This window comes from Plodia interpunctella, chromosome 2, assembly GCF_027563975.2.
Source record: "Plodia interpunctella isolate USDA-ARS_2022_Savannah chromosome 2, ilPloInte3.2, whole genome shotgun sequence".
Classification (NCBI taxonomy): Eukaryota; Metazoa; Arthropoda; class Insecta; order Lepidoptera; family Pyralidae; genus Plodia; species Plodia interpunctella.
The window spans coordinates 5,926,020-5,944,393 of record NC_071295.1 but is presented as its reverse complement, the minus strand read 5'-3'; the positions used below and the strand labels follow the sequence as shown (position 1 = coordinate 5,944,393).

Below are 18,374 nucleotides of genomic sequence, written 5' to 3'. Positions count from 1 at the left end.
TCGAGACTTGGTTATTTTTACAGGATGTTTTTGGTGTGATAATATTTACCTACCCATAAACGTTGATGATCGATGATATTATACAAAACCAACAATGGACATTAAATTTTAAATACGTACCTACGTAAACAGGATTTAACCATGATAAACCTAATGAAGTAGGTACCTACCTAGTTATTTATGTTTTCGAGTAAATCATAAATAAGTAATTTGACATTATTTTATGTAACAGACGTCAGTAGGTATGATGGTCTCAGCAACTCGGAGGGTTCCATATAGTATTAGCTACACGACAATAGAGTGCACATTCGTAAACCATACTTTATGAGAAATCCAAAGCACTAGTTACCTACCATGGAATTAGTAGGTACTCACGAAGTACTTACGTTGTATGAAGTAACTACTAATTCCAAGTTACTTACTAAATCCATGGTACCTACATACACACCCACCATACCATAAATAAAAAAATAACTATACAATATATATTTATCTATGACCATACATCATATGTTTTTGAATCTGTGCATATTATATATTATTCTAACTTTATGAATTAGCCTACATTTGACGACCTCGGTGGCGCAGTGGTAGTGCTTGCCTCTGAACCGAGAGGTCCCAGGTTCGATCCCCGGTCGGGTCATGATGGAAAATGATCTTTTTCTGATTGGCCCGGGTCTTGTATGTTTATTTATATGTATTTGTTATAAAATATAATATCGTTGAGAACTTACTTTGGGGCTAGCTCAATCTGTGTGATTTGTCCTAATATATTTTTTTACTAGGTTGTATCCAACTGAAGATAGGCTGCGGACTTTAGTCAAAAAATTGAAATAATAAATAATTCTCTTTTCGCAATTCGCATAAATTCTATTTCAATTTTTTTCCCTTTGCCCCCATCTTATATTACGATTCAAATAAAATATATATGTGAATAAAAAAACATTGAATTTATTACAAAATTTATTTTGAAATAAAAATAACATCAAGCTTTTAAAATTGACAATCCTCATGAAAATTATATAATAATTTATGAGCACATACTTACGTCAGGAAGAATTTCGTCTCGCATACAAGTTTAAAACCAATCAACGACGAAGACACGAAAATATCTTGAAACTAACTGATGAAAGCATAAATAACTAAATTTTGCCTTTATAATACAAATGCATCATTATTTTTGTCGCATATAAAAAATCAAACCTAACTTGTTAAAAATCATGAGCACCAAAGTTATGTCAAAGAAATAATCCGTGGATTAAAAATATACTTCTTTTCACAATATCAACCCTAAAAAAATAAAATATTAATAATTTAAAGTTATTTGTATTGGAATTCGGTCTGAGTAAACCAGACAAATATAAAAAGTTAAAATGCAAACAGAAAATGGAATTTCATCTTTTAATGTGTATGAACACACAGTACTTCATATTTCTTATTCAATATATTCATATAAACAACATTTTAACCTATACTTTTTATTTTTTACACATTAGGAGATATTTTTACAACCCTGTATCCACTATACTTTTAATGACAATAGTACGCATTACAGTCTGAAATGTAGGTTCTAAATTTTCATCACAATCTTGGGAGTTTTAACAGAAAATCGTGTTACTTGAAAAATTAAATAAATGCTGTCGATGCTATTTGTGCTTCAGTATCGACTATGAGTAGTAAAGAAGACTGAAGGAAGAAAACAAAGTGTAGTGGAAAGACTCGAAAGATGAAAACAACCGAACTGATAGAGAATAGAGAGATAGTGTGGGAGAGGTCGGGAGGACCTCACTTCGCTTTGGCGGCGGCGGGCTGCCGCTGTCGCAGCGTCTTGTTCGTGTTCTGGTCCACCTCGGGCAGATCCGACTCGTCCACGGGGGGCTTCCTCACTTTGAGAATAAAAAACGTAAATTTACACATTTTTTTTTTTACTATGAATAAAAAAATTCTTTATTTTGCCTCCAAAATACTATTACACTATTACTATAGATAGAACATATAAACAAAATGATGAATATATTGATAACTATAGTTGCAGAGATCTGGTGCCGAACTATATACCGAAAACCTAATTTAATGACACAATTAAAACAGCTGTTAAAACAATTTTGATATCCATTTGCCAACTCTGACACTGAATAAAATCATGATTTTTTTCTAAAGCCATCATTGCTCATTTATTACAAATTGTATCTACATACCTTTTTCTTTTTTAGGTTTTTCCTTCTTCTCCTTCTTGGGTTTAGCTTGTGCAACTGCTCGAGACTCTTGTCTCTGTTTGATTGCTTCAGAGATAAAGTTGTACATAAGGTACACCTGCAAAACAAAATCAATATAACATTTCCGTGTAGAACTAACCGAAAATTAAAACATGTATTTTATTTATCCTTTTCAAAATAAATATTTTTCCTTTTACAACAACAGAAATATTTATTAGTGAAATATTTATTAAATTTGTAGAATTAATACCTCGGAAATAGAATATGAGTTTATGTGATAATAGACAATCAATAACTTTTTAAAAGTATGTTTAGCTTCCAATAAGAATGAAATCATGTGGTAGATTATAGCGGTACTGCAGCAAAATTTGTTGTAACTAATAAAACTGCAACGTTTTTCATCCTAAAGGAATAAAGGAAAATCCTAAGGAGTAACTAATGAAAATCTTTTCTGGAAAAGTCGTTGAAATTAAATTTCGCGATTTAGGCTATAATTTAGTAACTATAAAATAATCGCAGCCGTATCTTCATAAGTTGCAGGTTATTTTATGACCGCTGCGTCATAGTGGGGATCTTGCGGAGATGAGAGAGATGGACTCAGTGTACCTGGAAGGTGACAAGAACGCCGAGCGCAGTCAGACGCAGCAGCAGTGGCGCGGGCCCGGCCATCCCGAAGTAGAACGTCAGCACGCCCAGCACCAACGAACACAGCCGCACAGACACGAACACACACCCGTTCACCACGCTCAGGACTACAAACATGTTTGTTTATAATATATTTGTTCTACAAAAAATAAGCACATAAAATTATAAATCCCTGCCATGGTTTCCCTAGAGACAACTACATGGAGTTCTTCAAAGAGGCGTAGAAAAGATTTATTCAGGGCAATCGGGGCCAACGCGCTAATGACACACCGGGTGTTTCTGACGTCCAAGAAGATATTTCAATATAAATCATCATTCAAATCATTCTTACATTTGTCCAAAATGTCTTCTCTCTCTCCCCTAAGGATGGTGTTGAGCCGGTAGAAATGTGCCACAAACTCAGCCAGGGCGTGCAAAACAATCAAACAGACACCCACGCGTTGGAACCTGTAAATGTAATAATTTATGTCATAAATGTTGTAAGTAAACAAAATTTATATATCATATGCATCAGAATTCCACCAATAAATTCCGATTCCATTCTGCAGCCTTTTGACTTTCGGCCACCATACTCAAAACCGACGGTTAACCGACGGACCTTTTATAAAATTCTTATGTATGATGTTTTGATTAATCAATAGTCTTTTAAGACTATAACACTCTAATTTATAAACTTACTTGAATCCATAAGCCAATGCTACAAAACCAAATGCACCAGCAGCATGTCTTATTCTTCCAGCCCACTCATCCTTCTTAATGCGTTGGAAGTACAATTCTGGGACAGTGTGGAGCCAATATGAGGCTTGAACGACCCACCACAACTTCAATAGGAAACTCATTGGGTGGTCTGGATAACCTACAAGTAATTACATATATTATGTCTTATGCATCAGAGAATATAGTTCAATTTATATAATGAGATATAAAAATACTTGGCTCAAGTGGAAATATTTTCATTATTAATTATATGTGACCATATACCAATTAAGTTTTATGTGAAAAAGTTATATGCACATAGTATTAAGACTGTACTTAAGATATTGTACTTATGCAATAATAATTACATAAAAAAAATAAATTAATAGAAGTACCTATGAAGGTTTAATTTATGAATAAATGGTTTGACTTCTTTACTACAGACTCAAATAGCTCTTAATTTATACTCAGTTCATAAAATGTTAGAAATTACAGCAATGGCATTTCTGATTACTCATAGCTGTTATTGAGCTGGCATTGAAGTTGTTACTAAGTTATATTTAGTATATAAGGTATTGTCATTATTCAGGCACATACATAAAGTGACAGTAACTAATAGCCAGCAAATGCGAATAAAGATTTTAGTGGCTAATATTTTCTCATATTTTACTAGTGAATTGCATTGGTGAATTTTAGAATTTTACATAGTGGTTTTAATCCAGTTCACTCTTATCACATTATGCCAAAATAATTAATGACTTTACAATCAACTTATGTAGTGCCATAGTACATTGATAACAACAATATTATGTAGTTCATGCTTGTATTCATTTCAGATAAAAGTATCAATAAACCAAATATATTGTAAATTGATATATTCATAAATTTTAACATTTTAACAATTATATTATTATATCAAAGATTGATAGAAATTCATTTAATATACTGAGCTTAAGAATTTGGTAAGCATATAGCAATAAAATATATTGTTGGAAGAGTCAAAGTAGTAGTTTATTACAATTTAACATTAAGGTGTCAATTTAACATTAAGTAATGGTCTTTGAGAGTAATTTATCTACTTACATAATTTGTATTAATATGTTATTTGTAAATGTAAATAGAAAGTAGGTAAACATTTGTTTCTTCTAACTAGATGCCATACATAGTACTGATGTTATTTTAATTATGAAATGTAGGGTAGTCATAATAAAAGTAATAATACAAAGTAATATAGTATAAAGCCATAAAAAGTTTATATTAATACATACGGTCCCAAAGTTGTGATATGTTGAAGATGAATCCTTCACGAAGTATGGCATCACCCCCCCAAACCAGGCTGACAAGATGGAACACCACCAATTGGCCAGATTCATTCAGCGCACTAAGTCTTGACTTAGACAGATGGAACTTCTTCGATATTTTCTAAAAATATTTACATTGTAAACTGTTATAACAAACCTTTAAAATTGAAACATCAGGCTACTTTATTCAACTTTATAAATAGTACTTACATCTAAGAAATACTCTTGTAGAATTGCATGCATCACAATACAAACGAGGGAGTAAAAGAACACCGCACAAGCGTCCTTCCAGCCCGCTTCGTAAGTGAAGGGCTCTCCTCTGGGCGCATCTCTTGTTGGTTCAACTCCACTGACATTGTGATGCAAACTGATGAATAAACTCGCTATGGGGCTTGTCGACTGAAATAAAAACAACTTAGTTCAAACATGTATCATAAATATCCACAAACGCAACATATTAACCCCATAAAACTACAAACTTTGGTCTACGTGGCACAGACTGTTTACATACCTGTACCATCAGTCCAACCAGGAATAACATAACAACGCATGAAACTATGTCGGCATGGTTTTGAATTACAAAGTCGTGGCTAAAAATTGGTGGGTTCTTGTTAGATTTCCTTCCAATTGCAGGTTTGACACCCATTTTCCCGGTAATAACCTATATCTGGAAATACACTAATATGTTACTAAAATTACACATTACTTAATACACTACAATAAGTTAAAAACACTCAAATTTAGCATTTATAGCATAGCTTTTTTTTATTGTAATTAAATAAACGTACCAAATAGCTGCCAAAAGATTTTTTATGTCTGTTCAAAAATGTTTCTGACAGCAGATTTACCGACGTGACACTTTCACTTGCTACGCGGACAAACGTCAACTTCGAAGGTTGGAGTTTGTTGTTGTGTTGGCACTTAAAAAGTTAGTTGATTTACTTTCAATTCCCAAATGTATGAGTTTTAGTTAAATATGAATATTTTTTATAATATTTAAATACGAGATATTATTACAACTTTACTAATTGAAAATAAACTTTGAAAAAGATATTTACCAATTATAAGTACAAAAATAATTCCATAGCGACATTACGATTACGTACATCCCTAACATAGACAAAATTTTAAAAAGTCAAATCAATCCCTGCCGTTGTCTATCATTTTAGCTTCCCATACTTTTACCAAGTATCTACGATACATGAAGCGGTCGGTGGTGGTTTATAATGGTGACAGATGCTCCCATGGGCGTAGCCAGCCATGGGCTCAGGGAAATAGTTCCCTGAGCCAATAGCTGGCTAGGGTAAGACCGCGGGTCTATACCCGCGGTCTTACCCTAGTATCTAGTTAATTTTATGATACAAAAAGGTTACACCCACACCCTATAACACCATGTATACATATGCATGTTTAATACGAATTATCCTAAACACTTTTTTATTGCTCATCTACCTATACCTACCACGAAGTCTCTCATCCAGAAATGTGTCTCTCATGGAATTAGTAGGTACTACCTACTAATGAGTTCCATGGTGTCTCTAACTTGAGCCATTTGGACCTAATCAGCCAACTTACATTTATATCAATTTTTTCTCTATCTATAAATAGTACTTTCAGGTACAGCAGCTAAATAATTATAGACCTATAGGTATTATAGGCTGTTTATTTATTTATGTATAATATTACTTTAAAATTTCCTTAGGCGGTCGAATGTCAGATTCGGATCCTAATCCGAATCTGACATTCGACCGCCTGTCGGGGTGGATCAAGGCGAGCGTGCAACAAAGTACTTACTAAATCCATGCTATGAGCCCAGTCCGGCTAATCTCATAGACAAAAAATGGCACAGCGCTTTCTCATTTAATCGTTTTTACACAATTTTCATTCTCTTATAATTATACATTGCTTCCGGCGAAGGAAAACATGAAATTAATCAACAAACTAAAGTTATTTTAATTGATGATTATATGATGACTGTGAGATGAATAATGGCAAATCACTCCACGAATATATAGGTACCGGTGGAAGCGGGGTTATAGGGACTATAAAAATAAAACAACATCGTTTTGACCAAATAAGTATATTTATTCTTTAAGAATTAACAATTATTATATTTTTGCCGTCATCTATAACATTAGAAACGTACACATTAAAAAATAAAATCTCAGCTATCAAATTAATGTCGCAAAATACTGTTAGAAAACAAAATATAAATTGCCTGATTTTATATTAACTTCACTGGCATCAAAACTATAAAAACAAAAACAAAACCTACATTGACTTTCATAAGGTCTTATTAACCACACAGATTTTTGTGGTTCTAACGATGAATTCCATTGATTGTTGATCCACAAAGATTGTTTTATAGTACATGAAAAGTCATTTTGTAATAAATATATGTTATACTTAAAACTATAAAATGAGGTGTCAAATACGTATCATACTACAAAAATAAATAATATAATAATTGAATCTGTTTAAATAATAAAAAATATTTGTTAGTTGTTATATTTTACTTATAATTCCACAGCCATACAATATTTTGTCTAACTTATAACTATCGGCTCGTGGAATAACTAAATGTGTTGCTAAACCTTAGTGGTTATCTTAAATATTAAATAGCAATATTGTTTCACACAATAATAAAAATATACCCAGTAACGCGTGATAAATATTCCAAAAACACATTGAGAAATTTTCTAAACAAATGTTTGAGTGTTTAAATAGATTCATTTCAACATTAATAGATTCATTTAAAACTACAAATGGACTAAAATTAATGTACTAAAATAAAATTTGTAAAATTTCCTACAAGCGTTTTACCCATAAAACCTTTATACTCACAGCACAATATGCATCTACCAACATAGCCCCTGCAAATAGTGATGTAGATTATGGCGACTGGCAACACTAAAAGCTAGGTAGATCACTGTCATGTTTAGATAACGTCTTCGGAGTCTATCTCTCCTTGTTCCACGGTCATATACAGGCCCTCTTCCTCGTAAGTGGAGTCGTGTTTAGCGAGGATACGCAGCAATGGACGCAGCTTCATCCACCATTGTTGTTTGGGAATTCTTTGACTGCAAAAAAAGTTTATTATTTATTTCTTATCGAATGTGTTTTGCCAATAGATCGTCATATACCGCCGGTATGGCCATCTAGTGGCAGTAGACAGCGCAGTTCTTCACGAAGTTATCTTTCACTGAATAAAATATATTTTAATGACTCGCTATGTCTTCGCCGAGCCAACTAACAATAACGATGTGGATTATTAGATAAGTAATCCACAAGTTATCGGCATATTAAGCCGAGTAGATATGCGTGGTAATACCCATTTAAGTAGATAAATATACTCCATCGACGTAAAATTAAAAAGGATTATTTGATTTTCATGTTAGTTGCATAAAGATAAATAACTTACGAGAAGTTTGTTTGTGCTTTCAGATCTTCCAATGGGCTAAACTTGTACTGCCGTTTGACCACGCCAAGTAGACAGGCAGACTCTGGGGTGTTGGCGGGGCCTTTCTGTAAGGCGTCTACAAGCCAGTGCAGGCATTTGGCGGCCATTTTGGTGCCCATGTTGCGGTCGAAAGGAGTCGGGGAACCACCTTGTTGCATGTGACCTATAAAAGAGTTTAGCTATATGTAATAAAACTGTATCTGGTTATTTATATATGTAATAAAAATATTCGAAGGGTTTTTAAGCCAGAGAAGCCATAATAGTCCAAGAGTTCCTTGTGGAAACCTAATATATATCGAACACTAAGCTGGAATCAATTTTAATTAAACTTAAATTTGATAATAGCAGGGTGCTAAACGTAACTGACATCAACTCCCTTTGGGAATGCGGTTATTGCCTATCAGCCTCATACGACATATTTTTTTTTTTTTTTAATTACAAATTTGCTTTTAATTTTCAAATAACTTACCGAGCACATTCTGCCTAGCAGTGAACAATCCTTTACCCTCTTCGGAATAGAGGCGATAGATGAAATCTGTGTTGTAATTGTCGTTGGCCTTCTCATTCCTGAGGATGAGGCCGCGCTGGATGCCGCCGGTCATCTTGGAGGCCATGTGGTACACGTCCTGCTGCAGGTCCTTGATGGAGAACTTCTCTTCGTAGATGTAGGCTGCGTCGGCCCCGCCAGCTAAACCTGGAATTTTATTCAGCACTTATATATTTTACTAGGCTTCGTACAGTATATATAAAGGCTGTTTTGTATGTATAAATTGCGTCAATTAAACCCGTTGCGTTTAAAAGAAGAAAGCTTAGAAACAGACAGGAGCGTCGGGCGACTTTGTTTTAAACTATGCTGTGATCTGTGATGCTGATATTTGATGGCAGAAACTTACAGCGAAATGTATGTAAAAATGATTATATACATATTAGATTAAGTAGATAGCATACTTCTCATTTATTGGTTTTTGCATACCCATTGTCGGTAAAACATGTAGGCTTAACTTTTTCTTTTTGTATTGCTCATGTTTTTGCAAATGTTTCTTTCATTTTATGTTCGAATTTTGCTTAGTAGTCTGATTGAAAAGTAATAAGATGATACATGTAAAAGCATGTACCTGCCAAAGTAGCCAGATATCCACAGAAGCCTCCCATGGTTTCAATGACGAAAACACGACGTTTGGTCCCCTGGAATTATGAAACGAATTATATAAAATATGTAAGTTACTGACAGTCTGCTACTTATTATATGACACAACTCTCAGACTCTGTCAACTCCGTGATGGAAGACATATATTATACCGTACTCCATCTAGTCTAGCGAATTCCCTCTCGTGAATTCTAGATTTTTTGATTTGGACACTAAAATAAAATCAACGTGAGCAGACTGTCGGATGCAGTTTCATATCTCAGAGACCTCGCTGTGTCTGCACCCAAGGAAAAATCGGAACCTTACAGTCACAGGCAGGCGTCTTAACCAACTGGACCACCACCGCGACGTCTGGGGTTAAAAAAAAAATAAAACCAATTACCTGAGCAGACTGGCGGATGCGATCGCATATCTCAGTGATCTCGTTGAGGGCGGTGTCGGCGCCCAGGGAGAAGTCGGTCCCGGGCACGTTGTTACTGATGGTGGACGGGATCACCACCAGCGGGATGCAGAACTCCGGGAATTTGTCGCGGGATTCGTACAGCTCTAAACCGGCTTGGTACGCCTGGGGGAATGACGTACATTTGATTTAGATTATTATGATAATAATTTATTTATTGATGTCAAAAAGACTACACTTTCATAGTACACAGACGAAAAAATTTTGACGGTTAATATTTTCGGAATGTAGTGCATGTATGATTCGAATATAGATAGGGTGAGACCGATGAGATGCGAAATTCCACCGAACGGTCAGGAAAACTAATAGGAATTAGGTACATACTTATTTTCTTTTAAATTTTAAAAATAGAATTCTTTGGGTAGGCGGCTGGCTTAGCCGAATGAAATTATGTTTTATTTGTAGGCATCGAACAATTTTACGTTTTTTAAATTTGAGCTTTTGTGAGTTTCTAAACAGCCAGTGTGAATTGAAAAAATATAATATGTTCAAGACTGCACTACACTGCGCGTGTTCCATATTTAAAAAATAAATAGATATTTACCTCGAACCCTCCGATGATGAGCAGGCCCTGGATATTGAACTGCTTGATGCGCGCTGCGATGTCGCTCTTCTTGTCCCCGGGCAGCGTACGCTTGGTGCCCAGGAAAGCGCCGCCCTGAGCCACCCAGCCCGTCACGTCTGACCTGAATTGTGTATTATAATCATGTCAGATCAGTATCATAATACCTATTATTACTACATATTGCGATTTAAGACTCTGACACAACTGCAATCGTTTCGGTATGTCCTACATACCATGCAATGCATGCAACCGGGAATACCCGGTTGCACGGTTACGTTTCGGCTGCGACGCATCAAAACCAAAGGTCAGCCTGTACCAACCTTAAGTTTTTTGAAGGCTATTGTTTCGCATGCCTGACGTCAACCCTCTTTAGGAATGCTGTTGCTGTTTCTAAGCTAAAATTTTTATACCTCGCCACGTAACGTCATTTACGGGAGGATATAGAGCGGATAATGCGCGCTGTCTCATTAGGGCACTTTTATCCAAAAAAGACCACGGGAGGAAATTTTTTATACCTCGCCACCTAACGTCATTTACGGGAGAATATGGAACGGACAACGCGCGCCATCTCATTAGGGCACTTTATCCAGAAAAGACCACGGGAAGAAAACACCAGTGTTTAGCCAGTATATGACAAAGCATTTACCATTCCATCTTGACGATGTTGCCGCTGATGAACCCCTCTATGCCGTCGTGGATGCCGAGCACGGTGTCGCCACGGTAGATGCAGTTACGGACGAACGAGCGTACGGCCGCGTTCATACCGCACGCGGGCGCGCCTACATGCACCACAGCTAGGGTGTACCCTTCCTATAGAAAATTCATACAAACATATTTTTGTCATCAAAAATAGTTCAAATCTAAATTTTAACAAATTTATTATAAATTACGTAGCTATAAACATCGAAAAACAAAATAAGAATGAACAGGTCAGTAATTTTTACTCTAATCCTACTAATATTATAAAGGCGAAAGTTGTTACCTACTTCTTTAAGCTCAAACGTCTGAGCCAATATTTATAAGTATTGAGGTAACTGATAACTTGGATTAATACATAGGGTACTTTTTATCCCGATAGTACGCGATTTCCGCCAATAGCGCTTTATAAAGTCGCTACTGCGCACAAAACGTAAGTATTTTTTTAAACAATTACGAGGGTAACCACGTCGTTCAGCTAGTAATTTTATAAGGTTTCAAGAAAATGAACAATCAATAAAATAATAATAATAAACGAAAAAACAATTTTGGAGAATATCGATAAAACTACCTTCGAATGCATGATAATCCAGAGCCAGAACCAGAGCTTCCATTGGTCTATTAAAATAATACATGTACTTACAGATGGTTTACCAGACGCATCGAAAGCTTCCTTGGGGGGCTTCAAGCGGGTCAACATCTTGTAGGTTTCTAAGTTACGAGCAAAGCTGCGCCCGCGCAACTGTACAGCCAATTCCCAATTCTTGTCGGCCATGGCCTATAGAAAATTTAAAAATGTTTTGATAACTGAACGGGGTCCTTATAGAGGTGCTTTTCAAAGCTATCAATCCAATTGATTAAATACCAAAACATAACACAAATAATTATTGCACACATCATGTCTAAAAAACAGGCATTATGTTTATGATTAATGTTTAATTCAGTTATGTTCATTTATCTCTGACCAACCTGCACAATTCTCCTTGTAATTGTCCAAAATGATGTCAGCGGATTTCTATAAGGCAACTTATAGAAATCGAAATAAGGCCGCCTTTCGCGCATATATTTTCAAATTTGTGTCTGTATTATTTGTTTATATGTGCAATAAAAAGTTTTGTATAGCATACCTGGGCGACGGCTTTAGTGCGGCGCACGCACTCCATGAGGGGAAGCCTCACGGCCTGGTTTCCATCCAGGGTCACCACACACGCTTCCGTCTCTGGAGTAGCCTCCATCAAAGCCATCACAGCTTCGGCACCCATGCGACATCCCTAAAATGTATAATATTTTTTAATTTATTGGAAATGAAGTATTATTATCACAGGATTCAATCGAATAGATTGGAAAACCTATTCTTGTCCTTGGTTACATCAATAATGTTTAATTATTGACCTAATAAAAGTAATTATGATTTGACATTCATACTTAATGATCATTTTTTTGTTTGTTTCTTGTTTGTCTAAACTACAGAATATTTCCAAATAAAAAAGATAAACGACAGACTAAACAAAGATAAGGTAACCTAATTAAAAACCTAATAAATTCATAGGTAATTAATTACTAATTAACATAACTTAGTTAATTAGTGTAGGTACATAATTATCAACAGTTTTTTTACTTAATTTTTGTATTAATGTCTACAGAATATTTCCAAATAAAAAAGATAAGACAATACAAACTTCATAAATCGAATTAGCGTGTATTTATCACACCAATTAATAAAGAAAACGGTTGTTAAACTGGTATTTACGAGAATATACTGTTGAACTTGGAACATCAATTACGATAAAAAATATCACGTGGCATTAAATATCACGGTCCCAATTCTCATGCAATCAAAGTTCATTTCATACATTTTCTCCGATTTTTTGACAAAATTTGGCATCTACAAATCGAGACAAAACAATGCAAATTTATTCTGAGTGTTTGTTATATTTGGACATTTATTCTGAGCATGACTCATGTGTCTTTTGCAAAAGACACATGAGTAATAACCTTATGTGAAAGCGACCGTCTGCGAAAGAGACATTTCATGACCAGTAGACAATTTGCAAAACAGATGCACATATTGTTATGTATTTTATTTTTCTTACATATTATGAAACAAAATTATCTGCCGCATCTCGCAATAAACTCGAAAACTACTGCACGCATTTTCATGCGGATTTCATCTTTCATCAGATAGTGTGATTCTTGAAAAGGTGAATAAACTCAAAAACTACTTGACCGATTTAAATGAAACTTGGCACAGAGATAGACGAAGCGTTCAGGAATAACATAAGCCATGGTTTTATCCGAGCGATGCTGGGACCGGCTGCTAGTTATTTATAAAAATGAAAACATACCAAGATCCTATCAAAGGCCGAGGGTGAGCCTCCCCTCTGCACATGACCCAGCACCGTGATACGGGTGTCCTGCTGCAAGTTGTCAACGACCACTTTCTTCACCAGCTCGGCCGTGATCGGCTTGCCTTCGCGGTCGATAGCGCCCTCCGCAACGATGATGATGTTCAGACGCTGTCCCGATTTCCTTTCCTATTTTATTTCAAACACATTTGTTATATTTGAACATGTTTTATGGTAAGACTAATGCACTGGTTTTGCATGCGACTAGTCATGAGTCTCGAGAACTAAAACCTAGAATTCATTATATATTGCCTACTATTTGCTATTACTATTACGACTATTTTTATATAATTTAAATAAGCGTATGTGACCCTCTCAGATGGTTTGCACACCATATGATGATGTATGTGAGGCCGTGCTTGGGATACTTGCTAAAATGATGATGGTAATCCTATTAAATTCTCGTTTTATTTTTCTCAACCCATTTCTAGAGACAAATTGCCATGCATTTCACGAGTAATGTGTTATATACGTATCGTGCTAATTATTATACATGCTTACCTTTATATTAGTAAAGGATTATTTTCACAAGGCATAGATTTTATATAAAAAAAAATTACTTTTGAATTTCATTGTTTTTTTAGGACTGAATAGTAATATAACTGCAAAATTACATTTATCCATTACCGTCTATACTTGACATTAAAATGTGTATTGATGAAAAACATTTAATGCTAAGCTGGACATAACATTAACCTAAGTTTGAAGCCCAAATACTGTTCCAAACAACACACAAGAATTGTACTTATAAGTACTATACTAATAATTGGCAAAGCGATCCATTGTGAGTAGCTGCTCTACATACATAATTAAATAACAATTTGTATCTATTAAAAATGACGATACTCGTGTCGAGGAAGGAACTCAATTTTTTCTAACAATTATTATGCATAACGCTTGTCATTTTGTGTGTTATAAGTGTGCAGTGCCACTCAATTAAGCGTCGTACCTGTTGTAATCGTTTGCAAAGCTTTTCTACCCAATTATTGGGAACAGGGTCTTCAGGAATGAATACTTGGTCTGCCTCGCTCGCCAGAGCGGCCACTAATGCCAGATAACTGCAACAAGCAGCACCCCCGGATAATAGTACATGCAAATGTGCCCCAGGTAACTCAAAGCAACAGTGAAGGGAACGTAATGATTATCAATCTCACGACAATTTCGAGGACATAACGCCAAAAGAATCTGCCAATTCAAAAAGGTGAAATGAAGAACAAGTCAAGATTAATGTGATCCTGCTCCCATTGATTAATATTAAGATAAAATCCTTGCCTCGCGTATTTTAGCACACAACTTTTTGTCCCAATTGAGGGGCGCTGGGTCTTCGCAAATAAAACTATAAGTAGCATCCGTACACAGGGCGGTGTAAACTGCAAGAAAACTAAACGGGCATTTAAATACAGGAGTCAAACACAAAGGAACTGGTGATTAAAAAAAGTAGAAATAAAAGGGGCCAGATGAGGAACCAAATGAAAGGCTTGCCTGCTCTAACTTATCACAAAGCTTGACGCTCCAGTCTACTGACGGGGGCTTCTCAGGTATAAAAACAAAATCTGCTTCAGATGCCAGGGCCGTGACCAGAGCAAGATATCTAAATCAATAAAAATCCGTTAACCTTTGAATGCTACTGAATTGGCGTAACTTCTTGTTTCCATTTGTGGCAATAAGTCTTCATTAAAATAGATTTATCAAAAATGTATGGAAAATGTATGAAGAAAATAAAAACACTGACAGACTATATGTCAAGCAATACACGCATGGCAGTTTATTATGAGCCCATTTCTAAGGCACATTAAGATGTACAGCTGCTGTCATTGCTCAAGAAAATTGGATATTCTTGTGTTCCTTTGACAATTCATAGGAAACAGTAAAAATAATAAATTTGTTAGTTTACCCGCAGTGGCGGCCCATAACCTCCATGATGAATGTCCTTTGGTGGGAGTAAGCAGTGCTGACGATAGCATCGATAGCCTCAATAATGCGATGCAGGGCAGAGTCAGTACCAATGGTCATGTCAGTACCACAGAAATCATTGTCGATTGAGCCAACCTAAAAAGTTTCCAATAAAGATAAATTTATTTGCACAAAAATAAAAGTTTGCATTAATAATGTGAATGCAGTTAAATAATTAAAAATACAGATCATATGTTCCCTTTCTAAAAAATTCCCTTTCTAAAATTCCCTTGAACAGAATACATAGTTGTCCTTTAATGAAAATTTATACTTGTCTTTCTTTCTTTACTTCTGATATAAACATTAGAAGCCATTACCATTCCAGCAAGATGCAGGTGCTTGTACTTCTCTCTCTGATCCTTTGTAATCCTATTATTTTCCAGCAGTTCATCAAGTAGGCTGGACCACTCTTGCCTAAATAGGTTGGCACCAGTAAGGGAGCCATCACCACCAATTGCCACCAAATTGGTGATGCCTCGGCTCACCAAGTTAAAAGCAGCTTTGAGACGGCCTTCTCTTTTGCTGCAAAAATACATTTAAACTCTAAAATTGATAATAATAACCAGCTAACCCCTCACTTTCTGACCATTAGCTGTCTACAGATAACATATTGTCAACATGATTAATTGTAAAAAAGTGTGTTACTTCTTCCTGTACTGGAAGGAACTTTATGAAATTTAGTAGGTACCAAATATCATAAAAACTCTTTAATGTAAGTATCTAAATAGGTCATAATATAATAAATTAAAGAATCACAAAAAAAAATATTTAAAAATAACAAGTTATAAAATTTCCATATACTACAAAATTACTCAACAACAACAAATGATTATAATATAAAATTTGAATTGAACCTGGAATTAAGTATTCATAAATATATTTAGTTTTATTAGTAACAATGACTAATAGTGTCAAAGATGTCACTTTTCAATTGTTCACCATTTTTTTACTACTTTTATTAGCATGATGAAATACAATTTATAAGTTTATAAGTAATTAAAAATGAATAAACTGTAGCTGTAATTTATTTCATAATATAATAAGTACTTTCATGGGAATAGTAAAAATTAAACAATTAAATACAAAATCTTACATAAAATCCATACAGCGGGCAGATCCAATAATAGTACCACCCTTATGGATAATAGAGCTTACGGACGACCAATTGGCTTCTTCAATATTATCACCACCGTCCACCATGCCTTGATATCCTTCACGAATGAAGTACACCTTGCATCCCAGGTAGATTCCCATTCTAACCACGGATCTAACAGCGGCGTTCATTCCTTGGGAATCTCCACCACTGGTGAACACGGCAAGGCCCTTCCCTTTATGGGCACCCCTCTCAATAAATCTTTGCGTTGTCCCATCCATCCCTGAGGATACAAATACACCCCTGGATCTACAAGTTATAAACTACCGGTTAATTTTATAATTATATAATAACACTACAGGAATTTTATTGGTAACTCAACAAGCATACAGAGACGGATCTGAAATGCGTTTAATAAGTAGCAAGAGCACACTGTACGCACCCAAAACAAATATGAGAATCGCGAATTTAAATCTGTTTCGGTCTTGTTCTTGTACTTGACCAAGGTGACCTTTGAATGTTTGACAGATTTTTGACATGACATTAGATTAGGGCTACCAGAGTAAAAAAAAAAATTCATACAAAATCGTCGCCAGCAAAGAGTAAGTCACCAGTCTTTAGGTGTATTTGTCAATCACGATTATTGTATAAAACTTGGATTATAGATCAAAAATTGTAATCTATTTGCTAATTAACCATTGTAATCTATCAAGTTAAGTTAGATGAGTTCTTTGCTTGTCGGTGGAGTTCCGTCCATCTTTCTCAATCCTTTTTGTTTTGCCATTTGTTTTTATATTTTCACAATCGAATGCTTACTTAATGAAAGGATTAATAATATACTCTAAAATAAACGTTTTAATAGACATAGCAAAAGGCTTCAAAGCTTTTGTGTACCTAACATATAGTGCTGTACTCTGGCGGGATAAATGTGCAGTAATACTCCCTATTCCATGGACGAAACAATGTCGCGAGTATGTAATAGGTACACGAAGTAGGTACATATCTACCATGGATCTAGTAAGTACTTCGTTGTACGGAGTACCCACTATTTCCACGATATCTAATAAATATTACGCAAAGCTCAGCGCAGATGGCGATACTGGTACAACTAAGGTACATAAACATTGCCAATGGAGGCAAAAAGCGCCAATTTTCAATATTTATGACAAGAATAACTTCTACGCAATCGTGGTGCGAGTTTAAAGGAAAAAGGAAAGATTTAGTGGATTGTCCTGTAAATAATAATACTCTTTTATGTTCTTCATAATTTGGTCAACTGTAGTCATAAACTGATATAAACTTGATTTTGACTGAAAATCTTACCTGTATGAAGTCCATATTTTAATAAGTCTTCACGTGTGAAGTTTTCCGAGCTTATTTTCGACCATTTACTGGCTCGAAAATTTTACACCGTGAGGCGTATCCCATAGTTTTCGAAGTTTTTTTTTATAGAAAAAAATTTTTCCCAAGGCGGTAAAGCTTTTGTGTACCTAACGTACAGTGCTACAGTACTGAACGTATTACAGTAATACTCCATATTGGAATATGGCATAGATAAGAATATCACTGTTCATTGCCGCTAGATCATTATTACCAGAAATAGTGAACCCCGACCGGGGCACCTTTCTAAATCTATGCCACAGACATATTATATATATTATATACCTACCAATATATCTGTGCATTAAACGAAGAATAAAGTTATAAAAATAAACTCAACCATCTCATGAACTAAAG

At 35.1% G+C, this 18,374-nt stretch overlaps 2 protein-coding genes across 6 annotated transcripts; both read right to left on the bottom strand.

The window, feature by feature from the left end:
* Positions 1 to 945: 945 nt before the first annotated feature.
* On the bottom strand, positions 946 to 5,786 carry TRAM. The gene is made up of 9 exons (XM_053764753.2): positions 5,647 to 5,786; positions 5,370 to 5,525; positions 5,069 to 5,257; positions 4,826 to 4,979; positions 3,540 to 3,717; positions 3,193 to 3,308; positions 2,823 to 2,968; positions 2,199 to 2,313; positions 946 to 1,886 (listed from the first exon to the last, which is right to left on the bottom strand). Exons 2-9 carry the CDS (start codon positions 5,502 to 5,504, stop codon positions 1,786 to 1,788), a joined length of 1,134 nt encoding a protein of 377 aa, XP_053620728.1. The 5' UTR covers positions 5,505 to 5,525; positions 5,647 to 5,786; the 3' UTR covers positions 946 to 1,785.
* A 1,136-nt stretch (positions 5,787 to 6,922) lies between these two features.
* Positions 6,923 to 17,189, bottom strand: Pfk (Phosphofructokinase). Of its 5 annotated transcripts, none has more exons than XM_064436506.1 (15): positions 17,080 to 17,189; positions 16,638 to 16,946; positions 15,862 to 16,066; positions 15,486 to 15,640; positions 14,864 to 14,972; positions 13,532 to 13,720; positions 12,314 to 12,457; positions 11,830 to 11,964; positions 11,137 to 11,300; positions 10,470 to 10,611; positions 9,848 to 10,030; positions 9,434 to 9,503; positions 8,788 to 9,012; positions 8,280 to 8,481; positions 6,923 to 7,938 (listed from the first exon to the last, which is right to left on the bottom strand). In XM_064436506.1, the coding sequence occupies exons 2-15, from the start codon at positions 16,916 to 16,918 to the stop codon at positions 7,797 to 7,799; spliced, it is 2,346 nt and encodes a 781-aa protein (XP_064292576.1). In that variant the 5' UTR covers positions 16,919 to 16,946; positions 17,080 to 17,189; the 3' UTR covers positions 6,923 to 7,796. The 5 variants fall into 5 exon arrangements, with proteins under 5 accessions (XP_064292576.1, XP_053620706.1, XP_053620688.1 ...); XM_053764731.1 differs by lacking the exon at positions 14,864 to 14,972 and adding an exon at positions 14,541 to 14,649; XM_053764713.1 differs by lacking the exon at positions 14,864 to 14,972 and adding an exon at positions 14,541 to 14,649 and having other exon boundaries at positions 17,028 to 17,081.
* Positions 17,190 to 18,374: the final 1,185 nt, after the last annotated feature.

Bases quoted from the DNA above. Each gene is read 5' to 3' on its own strand.
- Pfk (XM_064436506.1), bottom strand. From the start codon at position 16,918: ATGGATGGGACAACGCAAAGATTTATTGAGAGGGGTGCCCATAAAGGG. The intron at 14,973-15,485 runs GTAAACTAACAA...ATGCCCGTTTAG, and splicing joins GTTATGGGCCGCCACTGCGG to TTTTCTTGCAGTTTACACCG. The intron at 7,939-8,279 runs GTAAGTTATTTA...CTTTTTTTGCAG, and splicing joins AAAGCACAAACAAACTTCTC to TCAAAGAATTCCCAAACAAC.
- TRAM (XM_053764753.2), bottom strand. From the start codon at position 5,504: ATGGGTGTCAAACCTGCAATTGGAAGGAAATCTAACAAGAACCCACCA. The intron at 5,258-5,369 runs GTATGTAAACAG...TTTTTATTTCAG, and splicing joins TGGTTGGACTGATGGTACAG to TCGACAAGCCCCATAGCGAG. The intron at 3,309-3,539 runs GTAAGTTTATAA...TTACATTTACAG, and splicing joins GCATTGGCTTATGGATTCAA to GTTCCAACGCGTGGGTGTCT.